Raw genomic sequence first — 23,861 nt, 5'->3', positions numbered from 1 at the left:
ACACTCCTCATCATAGCAGAATGAGCCTGGCAGTGACAGTAATAAAGAGCTCCATCTGTGCCTGGCAGGCAGAGGCAAATGAACTAATTAAGGTCTGGTGAAGTCTCCTCTTTCACCTACTGGCAATGGCAGCCATCATCCACGTCGTGATGAAAAGGAGAGAGTGCAAGGGTAATTAAATACCAGCAGGGGCCGCGGGGCAAACCTAATAACTCTCTGTAACAAGCCAATAAGATACTTATTGCTTAAGGGCTTGCACAACCCAAAGCACGTTAATAGTGAAGATGATCACTTACCGCACATAAACATTCAGATGGGTTGTTGTTCCTGAGAGAAAATTGACCTTGTCGAAGATATCTGCAGCAGCGAAGGGACAAAGTACAAAAGGCCTTTTATGCTTCTGTTTATTTGCCACAGTGCTCACGTTGACTCGGGTCAAGCTCCTCATGTTAACTCAAAAATGCTTTTCTGTGCTCAGAAGAATTCATTCTTATTGCAGCAGGTCGCCATCTGCTGGCATTAGAATGCTTTTACAGCCCTGTTCTGTTTTTTGTTTTTTGTATCCTGCATATAACACTCATTGTGCATTTGGAGCAATGCACTGATGTTTAAAGAAAAAGTGCAATTATTATCAGTACTGTTAGTGTTAGTTCTCACTGAATTGGGTGTGGAGCATTTTAATATGGCACTGTCAATATAAAAAGTCCATTCCTTAAATTTTATGCCAAACCAATTTACAACCGGCCTTGTTTATTGCTCTCGTACCCATCCCTAGTGCCCATTAGTCCTTTCCCCCGTCACCTAATATGCACAAACACAACCAAAAAGCAAGGAAACAAAAGAAAAAAAAACATTCTTTTGTTTTCAGTTTTGATATTGCAAGTATGACATTTCAAATGTCAAGCAGGACGTAGATTTATTCTAATTTTGTATTTTTCCATATTTTCAGGTTTTGTACATGGTTTAATTTCAGTATCGGCCAGAGTCAATTTTGCCATTTCACTTTATTAATTCATTTGTAATATTCTTCAATTCATTTCAATTCAATTCAATTTTATTATTGTAAGGTAAAGAGCCTAGACCGAGTATATCAGATGGACAGCTTAGGTTGAGCAGTTTGAAGAGAAATTAGGCAAGGTTAAGAGATGGTCTGGTCTTGTTTTATGTCAGCTAATTAAGACGCATTTTTACTCTTTTTAGTTTAGCTTGACTTCGCTGTAATAACTTTAGAAGTTAACCCCTTTTGTTTGTTTGTTTTTTAAGCATTATTCCGCACGACAGAACGGTAACAAATTGTCCCTCCAATGTTCAGGCTGCAGTGTTTTAGTATTAAAAAAATACAACATTTGGCATGACCACGAGCCAGAAAGTCATATAAACGTCATGACGAATGGAAGAGAGGAAATTTACAATATGTTCAGCTTCCAGGGGTGACATGAAGCTGTTTATCTTTCACGAGCAAAATAACAGCTGTGAGGATTTGGGACGCACAGAGTTAAAAACATGGAGGGAGCGGAGAGCGTCTGCCACTGCTGCCGTCACGTTCCTACGGCAACGCGCTGAAGCTTCCTCCCGGAGGATCATGGGAAGCAATTCTGGCTACTGAAGCGGAGGGAGTTTCGAAATATTTCGTGATTATATACGGTATAAATTCCAAATAGGTAAGTTATAATAAAATTCTCAGCATCGCTTAGTCTGAAGATAACCAGTGAATATAGCCAATGTACTTTAAATATTCAGGTTAGGCTTTTTAGGGACTTCGTCTCTGCGCACTAAACAGAACCAGCTAGGCTGCTAACGCTATTTTTTTCATGTTAATCATACCGTTACCTACAGTAAAGTCCCCCCCCCCCCCCCCCCCGTCTTTGTTGTTGTTGCTATTGGTTTTAAGCAACGTTTATTTAATATAATGAATACATTTGCAGTGAGCACGTTATTTATCGTATCACAGGGAGATTTACGACTACGTCTGGAAAAATACACTGTGTTGCCGTTACAGTTTCCTGAATGCACAGTCACAAGGAAGCACTGATGCTGTCTTTCAAATATGGAGCTGAAGTTGGAAGTTGTTCTGTCATCCAGCATCAAACGGAAGAAACCATGGCCGCGCTTCTGCTGGCTCGGGCAGGTGAGGGGAATTCACTTTTACGAAAATACATTTCTATAGACATACAAAATATGATTACAAGCAGGTGTCATGGCTCTTCAGGAGAAGGAATCTGTGTTTCTGTTGGATGACAAGAGGATCAGTGAAATTAACATGGTGTCTGGTCGTACCAAGAAGAGAACTCCTAAACTCTACCCTTTGCTCAACAATGTTGTGACAATGGCTTCATCGCAAAACGGTGAGCTTAGTATGTCAACTCGAAGCAAAATAATGTATTTAGCTCTGATTATTGGCTAAGAAATTTATCTTGTTCTTGGCTTTTGTTCCAGGTATGTGGCTTTGTGGTCTTTTGGTCTCTGGAGAAGTGTTTCTGTGGAACCGGGATAAAGATTTGCTGAAGACTGCTACAGGAGTCCCAGAAATAGTTCAGATAATTACTTCTTTTCAGGGTATGTGTGTATTTTATAAAGACATCTAGAGGCAAAATAGTTGGACTTGTGTAGTATTTGAAAGTTTTCAATAAATTGAATAAATCAGTTGTGGGACCTTTATATGCATCACTTTAAATATCTTGTCTATACTGAACAAAGTATTGCTTTAACTTTGGAATATTTCCTTTTAATTTATCATTGCACTGTATGAATATCTTAGTTTTACTTATCCTAACTGTTCTAGGCACCTAACTTATTCTAACTAATTATTCTATTTGTATAGATCACACACACACACACACACACACACACACACACATATATGTAGTGAACATCTGTAACAAAATTATCCGATCCGATATTTTCACAGGGAATTCCACAAGGCTGTCCCTCCAGGTTTCCTTTGATGGGACACGTGTGCTATTGGTGGCCATAACTGGGCAAGTTTTCCTGTGGGAATGTATAGACGTGAAGGATTTGACAGGATTGCGAGATGGTCCAGTCAAAGGACACTGGGCTCTGATAAAGTCCCTAGAAGACACCATCCTGCCTTCTTCCCAAGACAAAGAAGCATCCCAGCACACAATTTTTGTCAAGACAGAGGTCTGGTTTCTAAACAGAATCCATATTTGTGCCATATTTAAATCAACAAAAGCATTTTAAAGACCTTCTCATCATTTCTTATTGTCTCAAGATCTTATATGTTTTTTTGTCATCCAAATTACCTAAGGTTATGGGTGATAGCTGCTTATCTGCCTTTGTTTTCACATCTGGGAAGAAGCTTGTTATCACTTGCCTTAAGATTAAATGGAAAGAAGGTCACGTGAAATCAGGGTGAGTGAACATATTGCTGTAACAGTAAGACTCTCCTTGAGTAAATATAATTCGAAACATTTAAAATAGTAAATTTAAATACTAAACATATAGAACTAAAAGGACTATTTTTTTCCTTTTAGTTCTGTGGGATACAGGATACAGTGGGCCACTAAGACATATCCCATGTCTCGTCTCACTCCACCGTGCCAACCAGTCAAGTCCAGAGGGGCTTTGGTGCCAGCCTTCTCACCAGACGGCCGACTGTTAGCCATTGTTCTGAACCAGAGGAAACCTAAGGTGAGCATGTAGCTTCTTTCTTTTTTCACATCTACATTTTTTTAGGTCCATTGATCAGTAGAAACATAAGTCAAAACGTGTGTTGCCTGTTGGAATTTAGGCTACACAGGTCCTCTTTGTGAGCATGCAGAATTTTGTCTCGATATCAAGTGGCCTCGGAGGATGTGGAAGTAAGAAAATGGAGATCCCCTCCAAATACATAAGGTCAGTGTGTACAAGTAAAATTATTTGCACTGTGCGACAGTCATCCAGTTAAATTTGCGAGAAAACTTCTATTTAAGACTCATTACTGGATTGTGCGGTATTTACAAGAAATAAACAGCATTGCACGATCCCTTCCCAGCATCCCAGGAAGAGAAATCAACTATATATGTACAAATGTGTCAAAATTGCCAAGAAGTGCAATCAAGACTTCCACTACTACTAAATGGTGTGATGTATCACACAAGGCTCTCTGTGGTTGAAAGTATTTTGGGATCTCTGTTGCATTATTTGTCATCTCTAAGTGTTTATGAAACGGGAGTTTATTTATAACATTATGTAGCCTTCACCATAATATGTAAAGTCACTTGTTAGGGATGATTTGGTGCTATATATGTAAAAATGAGCTGAAACTAATTGCATTTCTTCTCTTTCAGGTCCTATTGGGTGGGCAGTGTCAGCTGGTCCCCTGGAGGCCTTTTCTTCGCATGTGTTTTGAAGCGAGGCTCTCTTCTTATGCTGGCTCGCCTTGGGGGTCTGCTCACTTTAACAAGCTCTGGTTGCAATGTCGACTTTGGACCTGCACACTTCCTACCCCTGCACCCTCTCGTCACTTACCGGTATACTTTATTTAAAGGCTGTCGTGCTTGTCACTTACTACTCCATTTGAGAAGTTGTTGATTGGTTTGAGCATATGTTCCCTTTCTTTATTTTGTTGTAATTTCTGTGCTGATATTATGTTTCTCTATGAAGTCCACCCATGTCTACAAGGAATGGGGAAGCCTCTTTGTCCAGCTCCAGTTTGTCTGTGCGGGATGTGATGAGACAGCGGTATTCTGTGACCTGGCATCCACGACTGTTGTATCTCATTGTGTCTGATGGTTACATGGCCACAGTGATGAGGGTGTTAGACAGGCCTTCTCCTGCCCTGTTACTAAAAACACTTCTGAAGGACACAAGAAAAGATCTTGAGAAGACCAGCCGAATGCTGGATGAATCACAGGTAATTAGCCCAGGACTTTTAGAAAATTATTAGTACTCTAAGCATTACAATTTACTTATATTTGTTATTTCTAGAGTCATGTAAAGGCATGGTTGGACTCGGTATCCTGCTTGAATCTGGACCTCAGCCTGGATGTATTCAGTCCCACTAGTACATTTCGACCCAAGACCACAGGCTCTTTCATTTCAGCAGCCACAAAAGGATCCACTTTGCCTCAATTTCTGCTGGACCAGCAGACACTGGGTGGCACAAAGGAGCTTCTTGAAAACATACAAGTCAGTCACATATTATTAGAGAGCAATTTCTTGTTTTAGTCTGGGTAACACTAATTTATAATGTGTCCTGACTGTTTTAATCTGCTGTTTGTGTGTGTGGCTTCCTAGGCTGTCTTTGAAGATGACTCTGATCTAGATGGACCTCCTGCCGGTTCTCATGTGGAGGATGGTGGTTGTTTGGAGTTTGCATCAATGTTTGACACGATCCATGCCCTAGAGACACACGCTGACACCTCATTTGTTACTGGCCAAGATTATGAAACTGACTCTGTTGAAATGGAGAGGGAGACTCTTCTTCACCGTAAACTTGGGAAGATCCAGAGTAGACTGTTGACTGCGTGGGCCTTTGGCATCTCTCTTGGAAATGCAGTGGAATTCAGAGCTCCTCTGCTGAGGCGCACCCTCCACTTTGTGGTTCGATTTGCTGCTTTACTCCATTTGGTACCCAACTCTGTCATCCATACAGGAAGAATGAATACCTCGCCATTTACTTGGCTCTCACAGCTCATCAAGACCCTTTTTTCTTTCCTTTCCTGGGATACTGTTCACTCAGATGGGCCCAACTGCTTAGGGCTGATGGTGGAGTTTACGAAACAGATAATATGCCTTATTCTAAACCCTCATCCTGACTCCAAACACATGAGCCAATGCCTGGTATCATCTGAAAGTCTATCCAGAGTCATGCTTATATTGCAGCTTATCTCTGATTCTCTTGACCACACTTACTGCTTGCAGCAAGAATCTGACTGGCCCTCTATTGAGAAGCAATCTTCTTCACATCCACCGCAGCTCTCGTCTTCAGATATATATCATGTGCCTCAGTTACAGGATGAGAAAGAGGAGAAATCAATTTTTGTACCTCAAGCTCAACCTGCTCCTCAGCGACCGTCCAGCAGGTTGGAACAGGCCTTTTCTCTACATCAGTAATTATAAGCAAAGCTTAGCTTTAGCCACTAAATTTCATGTTGTCCACTGAATATAAGGCTTTATCAAAGTCTTACAGAATTTGATTTTATTGTTTTATGTTTGGGGCAGATTGTTGGGAGTGTGGCAGCTGGTGTACAGGGTCACCCAGCAGTATAAAGAAGAACTAAAAAGATTTAAAGGCTATGATGGCTGGGACGAGGAAGATCAGCATTTGTCTGTCATCATGTCCCAGATTCAGACAGCACTGCAGGGTATTGGAGAAAGACTAGAAGAGGGCCCCGCACTGCTGAGTTATCCAGGTATGGAGCAGGATGGATAACTACAGTATTTTTTCAAACGTAACTCTGATGCCAGATACAGAAAGTGAAAAAACCCAAAAAGAAACAAAAAGTTATTTTTTAACCAAATATTACCAAATATAACAGTTACGCTTTATGTATTAAAAGACAAAATAAGCACACAGAAATAGTGCATCTTGTGTGGGTGTTGTTTAACTAAAAGTTTGTCCTTTGTTGCACTAGGTGAACATCTTTTCCTGTGTGGCTTATACCCGGAAAGTGCCGATGTGTGGCGGTTACAGATTTGTCAAGAGAGTGACAAAAGTAAGAACAAGTATATTCCAGGTCTTACATTAGGGCACCAAACTGCATAGTCACAGTCAGTTTAAAATAGTCATTATATGCCTCTCTTGTTAGGTCATGATCGTAGTGTCTTTCAGCAGACACGGATTTGTCTGGCTCTCCTGTATAGTCTGCTATCACAGTACCAACTAAAAGAAGCCCAGCAGCTGGGGGACCACATGTCTCAGCTGATACTGTACAGGGCTCGACAGGAGAAGGACAGCGTGACCTCCAAAACCTCATCTTTGAGTAAGTTTCCAGAATCAAGATGTTAAGTAATTAAAGCCATTGTTGGAAACTTACTAATAAATCCTTTGCAGTTAGGCTTGTCTTTTTTTAACAGGGATAGTGTTCATTATTTAACAATGGAAATGTGCTATTTGGAGGCAAAAAATCAGTTCACTAGATCAGATTAGAAAATCCAAGAACAGAACAGAGGAAAGGTCGCAAAATATGCTGCTAAACTGTTGTAATGCAAGCAATTACAACAGATGGTTTTAAACAACAGATGACCCAGAACAGACATTATTTGATAAACAGACCAAAGGAAAATGAGGAAAAACAAGGCAGTAACTATATGTGATAGCAGGTCTTATTACATTTAACAAAGTTTTAGGGCAGTAGTGTACTTTTTTGTTCTTGATGTGATCTTTCACACAGTTACTGCAGATTGTTCTGTGACCATATTCTGCTGCATGCAGTACATCATTTTATATTACCTCATGCTTTAAAGCATGCAGGGTGCACATAAAAAGAGTCATTAGCATGAAATACTTTGATTCGACATTCACATACATCTCTCTGTCTACAAGACCAGGCTTTAAAAGCTGCTTTAAAGCAGAGTTTACTGTCTGCCTTTATGTCTCATAGATAGGCAGTAGGTTACAGTCTCTCAGAATAACTTTAAAAAGCACAATTTGACCACAGTGGAAATCAAATGTGTTTATATGAGTTCTATATGAAAACCAGCTGCCAGCTGGAGAAGTAGACGGGTGGCAAGACAGGAAAATTGAACACATTTTCAGACTGTTTCTCTATAAAGACATTGATAGTGTTACTGTACACATGAAGTGTCATGAAAACTTCATTTTCATACAATTCTGAGGGGAGTATTAATGTCAGATAATAGTGGGAAAACTGACTTCATCTGACTATCTGACATATAGTTTAGACAAACCATAATTCTAATTTACTGGTTATATGCAGAGATCAAGTAACCAAATCACTGTAAATAGAAGATGTTATTTATTATCTCTGCCTTCACACCCTGCAGTAGATTCTCTTCCTTGCCCATGGCTCCCGATGGACCTTCACAATGACGCTGCCTTTGCGGTGGTTCAGACACTGGGGAGATTCATGGCCTCTTACTTCACCAACCAGCCGCTCTTCATCCTGCCCCCTCACAATGTCGTAGTTCTGCCTCCACTACATCTACCTCATGGTGTGTTGACAACTTACTCATCAGTTAAAAATTTATTATGATTTATTCATAACATGTATTGTATCATGTAATATGTCTTTCCTCAGCCCCTAGTGTTGAGCGTGTGGTGTCGTTGTGCCAAGAGGAGGTGGCTCGTGCAGTTCGACAGCAGCATCTTTCAGAAGTATGGACAGTGGACTATGCTCAGGACCTGCTCCTGATAGGGGGTCTACTTCCTGAGTCTGTTTGGTTAGCTTATCATCTGGGGGACTGGAAAACAGCAGTGTCTCTGAGCCTGGCGTACACCAGTTACTGCACCAACCATTTTGACTTCACTCGGTCAGTTTGAAAATGTATAACAAGCAGGCTGATGTTTTTAGAATATCATATATTAAGCTGCATAAGCAGATGGATGGACTTCAATATTTGTGTATTTTTATTTTTCCCTGTGACATGTTTTATGACAGGCTCAGGAGGAGAGAGCTCCACCTGCCAGCAGTTTTAGAACCAGAAAGCATTTTTCAGGCGGAGTTGGAGTCTTTTCTGGGGAACAAGACTGCCTCCCAAGATTGCATTGATAAAGATGCTGACAAGAGCTTATCAGGTTAGTGAGACCTGACTTCTATGAGGTGATCCCAGTGCACATGAAACCTTTTAACCTCGCTGTGTGTGCTATTGTTTTGTCTTTGCGTGGTTGTTTTTTTAAGATCCTTTGGAAGGAGAAGACTGGGACTTGTTACAGATCTCCATACAGGAGATTCTGAAAGCTTCAGTCATTGCAGGACTGAATGTTTTATCTTCACCCTTGTCTACCTTGCTGGACAAAGCCAAAGACCTGTGTTCTTCCCTACCTACCTTGGTGCCCAGTGGACTGTATCTTCCCTCCCCACCTCTCTACTGTCCACAGCCTTCTCCCAACACACAGGTGCATTAATAGAAGATCAGTGTTTACATATGGTACATTCACAGGATAATTGTCTGCTAAATGTTGTGCGTGTGTCTTATGGTTAGGATCAAATAGGGACAGAGGGGCAGTTTGCAGAAATCACATGTCGACACAAAGTCTCTATGGATCTTCAAAGATTAGTGTTGCTCCTAAGATCTGGCCGGTGTTGCCGTCCTGCTGCTCAGTGGTACATCAGCTCTCTGCGCCGTGCCAGACACCTGCTACACAAGGTATTTCTTTGCTTAAGGAAGGGCTTAAAATGCTGCTAAAAGAAGTGGGATATTCTAGTTTGAATGAATGATTTAGATAATTAAAATTTTTTTTTTCTTGTTTACAATTTTGTATTACGAGTGTGTTCTAAAAGACACGTGAAAATGCTTTTTGTCTCACTGCCTACCCTTTTCTTTTTTTAATAGATCTTCATTGGTTCGTTATGCATATGGACAAAATAATGTGGTCGATCATGTCCTGTGGAATAGGTGGTGGTAAACATTTTTCTATCTTTAATCAGATCAAGAAGAAGTATTCTTATGGATCTGCTGCTGAGGAGGAAAAGGCTTTCTCAGAGGGATTGATGAAGTTCATCACTCGTAGTGGTTTTTTCAGAAGGGGGCCGAATAATGATGGTCACCTGGACTCTGACATCATTCAGACTATTAGTAAGATGCTGCTTACTGTAAATTGTGGATATAATTGGTGATGATCTAGTTTCAGGTGATATGTATTAACCATATTTCTGCTATGAAGTTGTTTTCAGGGAGCTGTGTGCTCTATGCTGGATGCTTCATGTCAGAGACCAGCTCTCAATATGTTGCAGGAGGTATCAGGCTGCCAGAGAGCATGTTACAGATGAAAAGGTACACTTTTTTTGAGTGTGAATGTGCAATTTATTCTCTATTCTTTAGCCACTGATGCCTTCTAAATGCTCTTGTATATTTATGCTCCTCAGTTTTCTGGAGATTCTGAAGTGAATTCTGCCTGTGTTGATGCTCTCCTTTGGGCCTGTCGACTTCTGCCTTTCTCACGCTTCCTTAGTGCTGATGAAATTCTTCAAGACATACTTCTCAGCCTCATGTCTGAACTACCTCCTGTGTCTCTGGTGACAATCCCTTGTCTAATTATACATGGTATCTTATGATGAAAGACACTCTAGTGACTACATTTTTCATTCTTTGGTTTGTCTTCTTTTTTCTTAGGTTGCAGACACTCTTGTAAAAGCCTTCCCAGAGGAGAAAGAGTCTGTCAGAGTCCCTTTGAGAGAAAAGTATAACTCGCTGTTGGAGAGGCTGAGGCAGTGCAATGTGCTTGGTACAGACCCCACTTTTTGCACTTCAAAGCAACTTGCAAGTTGCTTTGAAGTGCTGTGCAACACTTAAAGAAATTAATAGCTTTTGGCTTTAATCCTTCTTTTAACATTTTAAATGCATAGAAGGCAGTGAAAGCCTTCATCTTATATTTTAAAAGGCCAGATGTGATGCCCGTATAATAATTTATTATGGTCTTTAAAACAAGTCATAATAGTAGTGTTTGAGCTTTGATTTCTGTTGAAAACACGTGATAACTGGATGCTGATTCTCTGTGTAATATCTGATTCCTAGATGGGAAAAAAGAAGAAGGCAACGAACTCATGGTGATTCTCATTCAAGACAAACACAGGCAAAGAAGGAAACATCTGGCACGACTAGAAAGGCACTTGGCTCCCCCTGTGCTCAATCTGTGGGAGAAAGAGGATGAAGAGGAGGATGATCAGGAACATGGGATGGCCATGTTAGGGCAGCTGTCATTGGGTACAAGTCTGAGTACCAGCACCATAACTGACTGTGGGTTCCCATCAATGCGAATTGATGGAGACACAACAGATGATACATCTGGGGCAGTCTCTCCTGAACAGTATTCTAGAGCTATGACTGGGTAGGCAGTGTGAAATACTATCACTGCCATTATTCTGTGGTGTTGTGTGTCTTATTTGTATCTTATTTTGCGTTATGTGATTGTTTCAGAGTCAAAAGAAAGGAGAAAGAAAGAGAAAATGAAAAGAAGACTGCTGTTAAGATTGAAAGTGTAATTCAAGAGGAGAGTAACCAAGGCAGTGCCAAGAAAATAAAGGAGCCCTCCCCACCAGTGGTTGGGACCTGGGAGTTTGAGCTGGAGGATGAGGAGTACTTGAGTTTCCTGGAGCTCTTCCTCAGCTACGTGCTAGAGAAGGATAGTACCGATGGTGGGGACTTGAGCAGTGAACTACCTTTGTTTAAGGGCTACTGCTCTGAGCTGAGGAAGAAGGAGTTGCATTCTCTCACCTTTGACGTGCTCACCACCATACATCGTCGTCAAAGAGATGGGCTCAATCCAGCAAGAAAACACCCAGGCCATGATCCACCTGTATTCAGAGCTGGTTATTGCTACAGACCTGTAAAACGTGGCACAACACCTGAACTGCAAACTTCCTCTGTCTGGAATGAAACCCCCATAACCAGGTCTAACCCTTCTGCCAGTTCTCATCCTGGACTGAGAATAGGGCGGCAAAAAGGTTTGTTTGGCCTCCGACAGCAAAGCAGTGTGCCTTTAGACCAAAGAGTGATGGGAGGGCTCTCTGGTAGTGAAAGTAGGCCTATTCAAAGTGCCTTAACCACTGCACAGCCATCAGATAACATATTTAGTCCTTCAGTGTCTGTGGAAGCTGTAACTGAATTGCAGCAGGGCTTGGATACTCGATTGGAATCTAAGTTTCCAGAATTGGGCAGGCTGCTGGAGTGGATGGTTCGCTGGGCTGACAAAAAGGCGCTAATGGGGCATCATGGTAGAGTAAAGAAAGATAAAGCAGGAAAAGTTGGACGAACAGCAGATGAAGGTGTAGTGATTCGTGTCAAAGCCTCAGCACCTGCCATCCTTACTTCCCTCAGTTTGCTGGAGCGCAGGTACACCGCTCAACTTGGGATGGACTGCTTTAGCGCCCACTTCCGAGTCCCAGAAATGGAACGGACAGTAGCCCCTGTGCTGCAGTCTGAGGTGGAAAGTAAGCTAGAAAGAGAGAGCAGTGTTGACACAGGCTACCCCGGATCAGCTAACACTCCTCTCACTGGTCTAGATCACAATCTACAGCAAGGAGAACTATCCATGTGAGTGCCCAATATTTTATTTACAGTCATAAATTTCTATATTAAACAAACTGGACTGACACACATTCAGAGGATGTCTTTATCGAGCCAGTGTGTACTTGCCAGTTATTTTGGATTATAGGTGGCCAAATGAAATCTAGTCTTTGATAGATAAGTCTTGATCAGTTTATAAAACTGGGTTGTGTTTAGTTAGTGCCTCCTGTCTTACTTTTTCCTACATGTTGCTGTTCTGTTGGTCCTCTGTGCCATTTAGCTGCCTCTCCAGTGAGTCGTTCTTATTTTCTTCCTTGCAGTGGTTCTCATATAGATGAACCAGAAGAGCTGAAGAGTCACCAGAGTCCTCTCCCTGCTGTCCAGAATCAGCTGACTTTTGATGTGCCACACAGACCGTCAAGTCCAATACAGCCATCTCTCGATGACTTAGATGTTACACCTGAAAAAGACTGTATGAAGCTATGTTATACTGCAACATGAAGGCTGCCATAACACAGTTTTTTGTTAGTTTGTTTTTTAAAGAGAAAATACTAATGGATTTATATTATATTTCTAGTCAAGCACAGTGACAGTGAGGGCTTGGATGTGTTGTCTTCTGGTTCCAGTGGAAAAAGCTGCACACCCGACATGGTTAGTATTCTCTGTTAAAATTCCCAGTATTCATCTCTATCATCGTGACTGTCAAAGACAATATGATTGTTGTTTTTTTGTTTTCAGAGTTTAAAGCTTGCAGACATAGACTGCTCAGAAAAAACTGACAATGTGTCCAGTTCCACCTCTGTGTAAGTTATTATACTTATACCTATACCTATATATAATGGTGACACTGTTTTCTCAGAGGAGAACATTTAATTTGTTCAGTAATGCATGTTTCTCAGACATTTCTAAAATTTATTTGTATCTCTGCAAATCTAAGCATGCAAAATTATTGGTGAAATTTCCTGTACAGTCATGCTGGAAGCATACAAGAACCTCCACACCCAGAGCCTCCTGCTCCTTCCATTATACAGTCTGAGGCTACAGTCCAGGCAGAAACTTCTGATTCAGCTGGCATGCCACCCCCAAAACCATCTGTAGCTCCTTCAAACTTTCATCCACAAAGCTCCACAGCTAGTGGAGCCACTGCATATTCTCCAAACTCCAATCAGCCGTCAACCACCCACATTCCACCAATGAGAGAACGTCTGGGTGAAGATTTATTCAGGCTGGTTCAGGTAAAAATGGGACCAACCAAAAGGGAAGGATTGGATTCAAAAGATTAACACTGAACTGAGCATATTTGTCCTTTCATTGCAGCATATCAACTACATGAGCCTGAGAGAGGTTTTAGGAGTTACATTTGCTAACCTACAACTTGCCCAGCAGAGTACTTCTTTGACCCACCCAGACATGAACTCCTCAGACCCTAATGTGCCATCATCTTCCACTACCAGGTTCGTTCCTGAACCAAGTGCCTTACCCAATCAAGCTACCGTCTCTGTGCCACATCCAGTACAGGTATATTCAGGATCCAAGAATACCCAGTTCATTCACACCCATACATGCAGACCTCCAGACCAGCCTGCCAATCAACAGACACAGACAAAAGCTCTGCTGTCTAGTACAACCAGTGTAAATTTTCAGGTAAGATAAGATAAGATAAACCAATATATTTATTTATCCTAAAAACAGAGAAATTCATTAATTTTAGAAAAATTTTAACATATTGCTTTTCTGTGTGAATAATGCTTGCAACACAGTGAAACCAAGTTTGAAATAAGTCCTTGTTTCTTCAGGAAATGCAGCCACTGTCCGTCCAGGCGGACTCGGCAGACGTTCAGCTGTTTGAGAGCAGGAAGTTAATCCCCTCCTCCGAGGGCCTTCTCACCACTACAGACACTGTTCACAGCACTCCTGTGTTGCAGCCTTGTAATGGTAGCAACCAAAATGACTCTGTTCCACAGGTTTTGGGCCTGAAGTTACCCCAGCAGAATGCCCCGCAGTGTTATCCGGCCCAAAACCCCCAAGCATTGCACACTTTAAATCCTGCAACCTCAAAATTTGATCAGAAAAAGTTTAAGCACAGTGACCAAACCACCTTAAAGAAAGCAGACGGGTCTTCAGTTCCAATAAGACAGCTGAATTTTAATCCTCCACACAATCCTACTCCCAGAAACTCTCAAAATCAGATTTGGCCATCGGAGCAGTCCAGAGGTCAAGAGTTCTCCCTACTCCTTCCCGCTTTTCCAGCTCACACACCTGCAGCACTGCAGGGCCTTCGCCTTCTGCACGTACAGTCTGTTTCTCAAAGCAACATCACCCTCCCCAGATTGCCTTCTTCTCCCAGACATCCTCCTTTGATTGCAGCTCCAATTAGAGAAGCACCTGCGATCAAGCTTCTGCATATTAAATCTGAACCAAAAATGGTAAGCAGTGCTTCACAAACGTCCTGATTTTCACATTTGGTACCACTGTATCTTGTGTTATAGCTTATTGATGGATGCCTGTCCCATAGAAGTTACCCTTGGCCACTGCTTCAACCCATGTAACTCGTCTCTTTTCCATGGAAGATTTGACTAACTTAGTGAAGAGAAACCCGAATGCTGAAGAGGCTCGGCTGCAGTTACTTAGAGTAGACCCATCTGCTGAAACAACTAGAAGAGACCCCACTTCTTCCACCTCTATCTCCAGCAAGAGGCAAACACATAATAGTTTTATATTAAGTGGTTTCCCCCCTTTTTTGGTCACTATTTTACTTATATATCATTTTGTGTCATTTCTAGGCTGAAGAGGAGAGAGGGGAAGGCGAGAAAAACTGAGGTCACATTCAGACCAAATGACTCCATCATTCCTACACATGAGGTAGAACAATATTAATTCCAAAAAGTTTTTTGTGCTTAATAGATATTAAGTTACAATACACTAATCATATGTTTGCTTCATTATTATGTTTTTACGTATGTTTATATATTTAGCCAGCTGAACTTCCTGTGAGTGAAGAGCCTGCAGCTGCCAAAGAGATTATCCCTGAACAGGATATTCCCATTCTTCCTGGTTGGTCTTAAATGCACAACACTTGATATTTACAGCGATAAACACACATTGCATGCTTACTGTATGTTAGTAGGTTTTGGCACTGTTGAGTTTCCAGTTTCAGAGTATTAAAGCACCTCTGTAGATGCCAGGAGCCACAAAATGTATGCTTTCTTTTTGAAATCGCGGAGAAGTAATACTGTTTTAAAAATCTCTTCTGAACTAGCAATAATTATTCAGACTCTTTAAAAATTTCCTCAGAAATAAGAACAAGGAGATAAGGACATTCTTGATGAGACAATATCATATATTATGTCCCATTTGCAGTTCTATTGATCTGCTTCTTTTTAACTCCTAGAATCTTTTGACTCTTCACTGACTGGTCAGAGATTATTGGACAGAGTTATGTCCACTTCAGCTGAGCTCCATGCCTTTGCTTCCACATGTAAACGGCCCCCAGAGTGCCATGATGCTTCCACCAACACAGATCCAAGTGAGTTAAAGTTAAAGTGTTGATGCAATGGTTTTACATGGTTGTAAAGTTACTACACAGCTTACATTTATTTGTAGTTGAATGAAATTTCTTTAACAGCCTGACTGTTTTTATTCATAAGAAATAATTAGCATAAACAGTTAAAGAAAAACTTGAATTATCACTAAAAATCTTAGCATTTCTTCTTCTTCTTTCAGGTTATACTCCCAAGCTTGTGGATAAAGCTGTATCTGTCCAGGCTGGCAGCCCTAAATGTAAGTCTCTTTGAATTTGCAGGGTCAGTGATAACGGTCTGATTATTTATTTATTATATGATACAACTGAGAATATCTGTGGGTGTGTATGTTTGTGTTCTCCACCTAGCACAAAATTCTGGGGATTTCCGCGTGTGCAGTGAAGTCACTATTCAGAACATCAAGGAGCCAAGACAGGAGGAAGACAAAGTTTTGGTAAGATCCTTGGAATACATGCTGGATTCACCAAATAAAGGAGCATTACAATTTTTAGCTACAGTAAATTGTGCTTTTGGATTGTACAGCTATATTTGAATACAACAGTATATTTTTTAACCTGCTGTTTCATGTAAAAATAGCTGCTGTGGAAAAAGGGTCTGTTATTACCTGGATGCACTGAATATATTCAGCATAGATGCTCCTTTAATGCCTGTCATATAATCAGTAAATAAAAGTATGCAGGTCTTTTCATGCAGTCACTATAATGTATTAAGTTCATATGATTTATGCACACTTTTACCCCTTTTTATTATATTTCATCAGGAGGTTGCTTAAAGTATCTTTTTGTTTGTTTGTTTGTTTGTTTTTTCAGGATGTGGGCAGCCGCCAGTTCATAAGTGTCTTAGATATAGAGGAAAGGAGGCACCGTCAGGATCTTCCATTCATCCACCCTTCTTCACCTACATCTGCTCAGCTTCATGTTCTTGCAACCTCTGTTATCAGGGGTGATGATGTCGGTGCCGTTCCGCAACCGGCATTCACAATTCCAGAGAATCTCCTGAAACCCACGACACAACCAGGTCTTTATACATTTTATAGAGTTCCGTCTACTGAAAATTGTCGTGCCGCTGTTAAAGCACACCACTGCTATTCTTCCAAATATCTTTGTATATTTTAGATATTCCCGAGGAGTCCCCTTCAGTCAGCCACATTGAACCCAGCAGGGTTTCCGAGAGAAACACTCCACTAAACAGCGAGACAGTTGATTTGTCTGACTCTGAGATCCTTCAGGCTATAAAGACCCAGAGCTCTGAACCACCCAGGGTCTCCTCTTCAACTCCTATAGTCAGGTTCTCCTCTTGCCTCTCAGAGCTGGATTCCAAGTTGGCTGCTCTACAGAACATTGCAGATCATTTGGAGAAGGACTTCTCAAACTCCGGGATGGTAGAAAATGTTTTGTACTTATACTACTTGTATTTTTAATGTCACCCAAGTTTACAAATTAAATTCTACAGCTGACATGCTTATGTTATAGGTAATTTCTTGGTTATTCTGTTGTGTCTTCGTGTAGCTGGTTAACACTATTGAAAAGCTCAAGCCAGGGAAGGTCCCTTATGTGAAGACGACCACAGCAGTAAAGAAAACTGTCAGACTCACTGTCCCTAAGAAAGGTGCGTCCTAAAATGTATTCATCTGTAGTGAAATCATCTGCATTATTAGTTCATCTCAAAAAATGAGTTACAGTATATAATGAAAGCGTTATTTTTGTAATATATTTCAAATATAAGATATTACATTGTGTGTCATTGTTTCTTAAATAATTGTTTTAATTCTGTTCAAATGCTGATATCAGTTATATATTGTCTAACAGCATGGGCACCTGATGTGGACATTTTACCTGAACTGAGTGAATCCCAAGAAGATGGTGAAAATCAAGAAGAGGAGTTTGTGTTTGATTCCAGTCCTGAAAGAACAACTTCTTTTCATTATTCCACTTCTCCTCACGGTCACAGAGCTGGTCTGTCCCACCTAAACAGCCCACCAAGTAATCGCGCAATTAATCAAAAGAAACTAATGACAACAAATATATTTAACAGCAGGCTGATTTATAATAACACTTACTAGCGGTCACTCTTGTTGTTTGTTTCTATGTTTCTGTCTCACCAAAATTAGCTGAACTTGGGTATAATAATGTTTATTTTTCTCTAATAGAGGACTACTGTACCATTTGACCTGATTGTGAATCTGTCTTTATAGATGGAGGACATGCTGTACTAGCATACGTGGTTATTTAAGTCATAATTCTTGTATGTTTTATCTACAGGAATGGAAGCTCAGTTAAATGAAACATTCAGGATATCTCATGTGTAAGTTGAAGTTGGTATACTGATCTTATAACTTATCATTTCTGCTGTTGATTTGCTTGCCTTTTCCCCCATTTCTCTTGAATATTAAAATATTCTGCCCTCTACCTGTCAATGTCTAGATCAGCAGATGAGAATCTGGGTCAGACTGAGCTATCCGATACAGCAGAAATCTTAGACGAGTTGATAAGAGAGGGCTATTTATCTCAGACTGACTTGGATTTGTCCACCTCACAGACTCCACACCGTAGCAGGTATAGTGACTACTAAAAATGAGTGCTGCTCAAATGGTGACTTAAACAAGTGTGATTTTTCTCTGAGCTGTTAAATATGTCCCACAGCAGGCAGGACCAACTGCAGAGTAGCTCCATGTCGCAGAATCATGCAGAGGATGAGAGAAGAGAGCTGAGGATGTGGATGAGAAGAAGACAGAGGGAAAGACTGGCTGCTTATCAAAAACACAGAGAGACCCTGAGAGAGAGGGAGCACAAACCTTTCTCTTCTTCAGCGGCAGTGGTGAGATTCAGTCGCCTTTTCATTAGGGTGTCTATCACATGCTGTGTATTTGAAATATCCCATTCACTTTGTTACTTTTTTGCTCTCTTCAGTATTCAGCAACCAAAAATAGAACGACCAGTTCGAGAAGCAGAGAGAAGAAAGAAAAGTATGTATTTTATTTACTTAATCGTTGTCTTAAAGAAATGCGTCTGCCTGTGCAAACCTATTTCTCTTGATTTATTAGGGCCCTGCTTCTTGAGCAGTACAACAAGAGGACCCATGAGGCTTTTTCTTTGGTCAGTGACTTTCTTGCCTCTCCTGCATCCACATTAAGCTCGTCAAGGCCTGAAGGACCTCAGGTGGCCTCCGCCACACACTCTTCCTTTGCTCCTCCCTCAGGCAGCACTCACAGGTATCATCTGTGACAGTAATTCGACCGGGAACCAGACTCATTAAAGAATAATAAGAATGTTGAACACGTTCCTTGTAAACTTTTTTTTAAAGATTATATACAGTGACAAGGAAAACTATGTGAACCCTTGGACTTTATTTTCTGAAGGTCCAAGGCCCAAGTACAATAAGGCTGCTTCTGTTATGATGCCATGAATTTATCATCATCATACGAGTGCATTAACAGTTCATCTATAGAAGTGCACCAAGGTTGTTCTCTCATTTGCTTCTGTGTCTTTGTGCCAGGATGTTGAGGTCAGGGCTGTCGACTACCTCTGTCGTATATTCATCCTCATCAGTAAATAATAATTTAATTATCAGTGAGAGCTGTTATTCTAGTTGTTTTGACATTTATTAAAAGATGAGCGCACAGTTACATTTCGTGGCCTTTTTTCTAGTTACAGAATGAATTCAGAACTTTTGCAGAGTATCCAAGACGTGTACCTACAGAGACGGTGTATTAAAAAATAAACAAAAAAAGAATTGAGGCTTTATATAGTAATGGAGTTAATTTCTCTGTCCTAGAGTCTACAGTGATATCAATAATAAAAGAAGTCTGAAACCCCAGTCAGAACAAACCCCAGCCAGCCTTCGCCCACAGTTTGCTGAAGTGCAGGTACGGCCTTCTGACGATTACCACAGGAGACTGGGACTACACCGACCAGGTACTGTAATGAAATATATTGGTATTAAAGTAAATGGATGCTTAAACTGTAAAAAAGAAAAATGTTTAGGTTGTGTGATTCATTTTTATTTATTTGTTTCAGTGACCTTTTTACCAAAGGACCGCTTGTCTCAGGTGACTAAACGTGGTATGCTCAAGAGCCCAAGTAAACTTCCTGCAGCAAGCCACAGTAAGGAACAGCATGATTGGTACCAGAGAAAGACGGAAGTGAACAGAAGTTCTTCAGAAGGAACTGCAGTAAGAAGAGGGATCCTGAGGGAGCAGACAAGGCCGGAGAAGCGAGAAGAGATGGAGCGATCAGGGTTCGATAGGCTGCAGGAGGAGTTGCAGTCTAACATAGTAAGAACCTCACTTTTTGCCACCTATTTTCCAGATGCTGTTGATGGAAAATCAACTCTGAGTCACTCTTATGATCACTCAGTGCTTGAATTAAAAACTGTAATTGCTAATTAGTTTAAGTAAACCAAACAGCAATTTTAATGTTTCTGTGTAACTAAAGGGAAAACAGATGATGTGGTTTTGTGTTAAAATGTATTTTTATTTGAATATTTTCTCAGGCTTTGGCAGGGCTTTTGGATGAGCATGGTGATGCTTCCAGATCAGAGATGGACTGGCTGGATAATCTCTCTGAGAGTGGAAGCAGCAACCTGAGCAAAATAGATTGGGAAGCTATTGAGAGGATGGCGGCTGGAGAGGAAGTCTGAGTGTCTCCAGGAAAGCAAAAATGGTGCCATGTAGACACTTAAATAGCTTAAAATATTGCTGGAAAAATGAAATGTGCTGCATTTGTATGTACCTATTGCATATACTGTAAATCCAAAGTGTTTTAAACTGTGATGAAAATGATAAATAATAATAATAATAATAAAACAATAAATTACATATGATGTCATCAGTTTTGTAGCGTAATAGGGTTGTGTCATTTTTGTGTATGTGTAAAACTTTCTACATTTGTACTTTTTTGTACATACTTCACTTCCTTAATAATAAATATTTTGAGGCTGTTCTTCTCTCCTTTGCTCAACTTCCATTTATAATGTTATGTTCATGTCTGCGATCCTCTCTAATTCAACCACTTTGAAGGGTTTTTGAACGGCCTGTTTAAGCTGAAGCATCTCAGTCTGATTTGAGTCCAGACATTTTTTGTTTGAGCTGGACTTGCTATGTGTTTCGGATCACTGTCCAGCATAACCCAAGTGAGCATGAGCTTCAGGCTATGAATAATGGCCGGACATTCTCCTTCATGTCTCCTAATTACAGCTTCGTCCAGGCCCTGAAGCAGCTTTTTATGAATGGTGTGGGTTTTTTTCAGATGCAACAGGACTTAAATCTTCCAAAAAGTTCAGCTTTTGTCTCATTAGTCCACAGAATATTTTCCCAAAAGTGTTGGGCATTATCAACATAGGTTGTTTTTTTTTTAAAGCAAATGTGAGATGAGCCTTTAACGAGCGGTGACTTTCTTCTCCTAAAGCTTATTTTACAATGGATCCACAAAAATGCACCCTAAATAAATCCAGTGTTTGCAATGAATTCGAACATTAGAAGAATTGTGAGCTCCTCTGTTTCATCGATGCTTTGTTCTGAGCTAAATATTATTACTTTATATCTTATTGGCTTGGACAACTTATTGGTTTATCAAAACAAGGTCATACCGAAGCACACCAGCAGCGGCGCTGCGAGCCGCACAGCAGACGTACAACGAGAACGTCCGGAGGTCAAAGGTAACGTTCGTATTTGAAAACATGGATTCCAAAAGAGGAGATGAAGGTAGGAACTTTTTGCCGTTGTCTATCTGTAAGCCGGACACTATGTTAATTTTAAACATGAATGACCACTTACAATAAACTATATCCTGAGTTCTTAGTGAAATTAATTTAGTAACACTACATGTGAAGAAATGGGCAACGTTGCTCTTTTTGTTAGCTTATTTGTTAGCTTAACTAATGTTTTCTATAATGTGAGATCTGTTTCCCATAGCATAGTTTGAAACGCCGAGTTGTTGTCAACATTCACACATTTATTTACCCCCATTTTATCCCTTTTTATCTTATCCTTATTGCCCTTTAAAAGGGGAAAGACGAACATCTACTGCTAGTTGTAAATCTTTTTGTGTAAGCTGAAATGAGGACAACATACGTATTTTCATATTGTAATACATTTGAAGTGGATTAAACACACTTATCGGAAGCCTACATATAAATCCCGGAATGAATTCCATGCCAATATGTAAACTGGTTGTTGTGTCGGTATCAGTATTTCTTGCACATGATTATTTGCTTGTTAGCTTTCACAGCCCCATAGTCCGTAGTTTATGTAGAGTTATATCCCAATTTGTTTACATGTCTTACATCATGATAAATGAAAAGGGAAAGGGTGGGGTTATTGATTGAAATACTGTACATTACTGGAACATTCAGAGTAGACATAGGAGGATACCTCTTTTCATCCGTGTGTACGCTGCTAGTGTGGAGTATTAAACAAAGCATAAACAATAGAGTTAGAGATGCTCTCTCAACATATATGTCTTTCATAGCCATATAATGGTTGATGCACTATATGGATAAAACCACTGGGTTACCTGATCATTACACCTACAGGAACAGTGGCTCAGGAGTTAGTTGTGGAGTCTACTAATTGGGAGGTCTGTGTAACCCCAGTATTTTTCCTGGTCTGCCGAAGCTCTTCTTTGCTCTACAGTGGAAAAACAGAAACCCTCCCAAATTGAATTACTTTTCATTTTTAAGCATTCTGAAGCGATCTGAAAAGGAAATTCTCACTATGGAGTCAAACACTGTAAACAAGGCACTGACCTCTTTTACAGCAACAAGCAAGACGAGTGACGATGGAGACATTGCCTCTGTCATGGGATTCTCTGGGTTTGGTATGTGTAGTCCAGCACTCTTGTCAGAAAATCTAAACGTAAAAAAATATTCTCTGATAAAGTGACAATTTGAATTGTTGCAGTCATACATCGAGTTTTATTTTTATCTTCCAGGTAAGAAAGCCCGCACATTTGATCTTGACGCCATTTTTGAGCAGACCCGGCGAACAGCCATCGAGAGGAGTCAGCGTGTGATAGGTAAGTGTTTCATCACTGGCAATGTGATAACCCTGCTTAGTAGTCATGATGAGTTTAATTGCATTTGGAATTATTGCGTCCTTAGAGGAGCGGCAGAAGGAGATAGAGATGGAGGAGGAAGGGGAGAGCTCCAAGTCAGTCAAACCGTCAGTCCAGAGTCAGAGAGAAAAAGCTGCTTCTTCCAGGTAGGGAGGCATTTATGAGGTTTTATCCTTAACTGACTGTTACATCTGTTCTGGCTTCCAGTTTGTCTACTTAAGTGTACAATACGTTTTGCTTTGTCTGACAAAGCTTATTTATTTATTTTTATCATTTTTAGACTCCAGAAGAGTGACAGCAGCAGTGACAGTGGCTCAGATTCTGATTCAGACTCAGAGCTTATCGGGCCACCGGTGCCTCCTCAGCATGCAGCTCAGCAGGGCGATGATGATGATGAGCACGTAGGGCCACCTCTTCCACCAGGTTACACAGGCAGCACGGCTCACAGTGATGATGACGATGATGAAGAAGGAGAGGCACAAGATGACGACGATGATGTATGTCTGAATTATACAATCTCTTAATAGGCTGTGAATTACAGCATACTACATATATCCGATTACACTTAGTGTTGACTTTCTTCTTGCTCATTAAGAAAACAAGATTTTCTCAGTAAATGTTGGTGGTATGTTAGTAGTCCATAGGTGTTATACAGCGCTTTGCAGATCCATGTTTACATGGTGTAGCTATGTACTGTGAGTTACCCTTCTTTGTGCATGCGCTCTTCATTATTTAGCTTGCCATGAATTATCTAAGAGTTAAAAACTATGAAGATGTTGATTTTTTTTTTAAGCTGCTCTTCCTCTTTGGTGTGAACTCTGCTCTTGTTTCTCTTCCTGTACAAGATAACTTTTCAGCCAATCAGCTCTCTCCTTATACGTGGCACAATTGCCACTAGGCTATGAGCTGCTGGATTTTTGGATTTCCACGTTGGTTGCATTCCCTTAACCTCGTCTCTGTGTCGCTAAAAGAACTACTATTTTTTTTTATCATTGCAGGGAAATAAAAGTAAATAAAAATAAACAATGAATAGCTATTTGAACAGTGAAATAGCATGCACAGTTACAGGACCCAGATACTGAAGAATGGAATGGACTGGCTTTTTCCACAGTGCTTTTACATTGATACTGACCAC

The 23,861-nt window shown here is 40.6% G+C and overlaps 2 protein-coding genes across 7 annotated transcripts in view; both read left to right on the top strand.

The window, feature by feature from the left end:
• Positions 1-1,526: 1,526 nt before the first annotated feature.
• On the top strand, positions 1,527-20,485 carry cplane1 (ciliogenesis and planar polarity effector 1). Of its 6 annotated transcripts, none has more exons than XM_085165110.1 (50): positions 1,527-1,661; positions 2,000-2,128; positions 2,210-2,345; positions 2,437-2,556; positions 2,909-3,141; positions 3,269-3,372; positions 3,495-3,651; positions 3,752-3,855; positions 4,290-4,472; positions 4,606-4,855; positions 4,930-5,130; positions 5,239-6,026; positions 6,166-6,356; positions 6,579-6,659; positions 6,753-6,926; positions 7,954-8,118; positions 8,205-8,436; positions 8,565-8,701; positions 8,805-9,022; positions 9,109-9,273; positions 9,555-9,702; positions 9,791-9,900; positions 9,993-10,142; positions 10,240-10,351; positions 10,642-10,954; positions 11,044-12,159; positions 12,453-12,604; positions 12,710-12,783; positions 12,871-12,935; positions 13,103-13,367; positions 13,450-13,776; positions 13,929-14,558; positions 14,648-14,829; positions 14,916-14,994; positions 15,108-15,186; positions 15,524-15,658; positions 15,856-15,912; positions 16,022-16,107; positions 16,484-16,691; positions 16,790-17,055; positions 17,183-17,282; positions 17,483-17,656; positions 17,936-17,978; positions 18,098-18,229; positions 18,317-18,491; positions 18,584-18,639; positions 18,718-18,885; positions 19,449-19,588; positions 19,691-19,947; positions 20,166-20,485. In XM_085165110.1, the coding sequence occupies exons 2-50, from the start codon at positions 2,048-2,050 to the stop codon at positions 20,310-20,312; spliced, it is 9,666 nt and encodes a 3,221-aa protein (XP_085021236.1). In that variant the 5' UTR covers positions 1,527-1,661; positions 2,000-2,047; the 3' UTR covers positions 20,313-20,485. The 6 variants fall into 6 exon arrangements, with proteins under 6 accessions (XP_085021236.1, XP_085021234.1, XP_085021237.1 ...); XM_085165108.1 differs by having other exon boundaries at positions 7,951-8,118; positions 14,651-14,829; XM_085165111.1 differs by having other exon boundaries at positions 7,951-8,118; positions 17,483-17,629.
• A 784-nt stretch (positions 20,486-21,269) lies between these two features.
• Positions 21,270-23,861, top strand: part of wdr70 (WD repeat domain 70) — a 47,246-nt gene continuing 44,654 nt past the window's right edge. The window contains exons 1-5 of the mRNA XM_085165113.1: positions 21,270-21,375; positions 22,430-22,489; positions 22,604-22,687; positions 22,773-22,872; positions 23,007-23,223. Of these exons, the coding sequence (XP_085021239.1) occupies positions 21,351-21,375; positions 22,430-22,489; positions 22,604-22,687; positions 22,773-22,872; positions 23,007-23,223 (486 nt within the window). The 5' untranslated portion in view covers positions 21,270-21,350. The remainder of the gene's footprint in view (positions 21,376-22,429; positions 22,490-22,603; positions 22,688-22,772; positions 22,873-23,006; positions 23,224-23,861) is intronic.

Source organism: Neolamprologus multifasciatus, chromosome 7 (assembly GCF_963576455.1).
Source record: "Neolamprologus multifasciatus chromosome 7, fNeoMul1.2, whole genome shotgun sequence".
NCBI classification, from domain to species: Eukaryota; Metazoa; Chordata; class Actinopteri; order Cichliformes; family Cichlidae; genus Neolamprologus; species Neolamprologus multifasciatus.
Note: the sequence above shows the minus strand (reverse complement) of the source record. Positions and strands in the feature narration are given on the sequence as shown.

Excerpts from the sequence above, each read along its gene's own strand:
- cplane1 (XM_085165106.1), top strand. The coding sequence starts at position 2,048 with ATGGAGCTGAAGTTGGAAGTTGTTCTGTCATCCAGCATCAAACGGAAG. Across the intron at positions 9,901-9,992 it reads AGCATGTTACAGATGAAAAG|TTTTCTGGAGATTCTGAAGT; the intron begins GTACACTTTTTT and ends TATGCTCCTCAG. Across the intron at positions 12,936-13,102 it reads GTGTCCAGTTCCACCTCTGT|TCATGCTGGAAGCATACAAG; the intron begins GTAAGTTATTAT and ends TTTCCTGTACAG.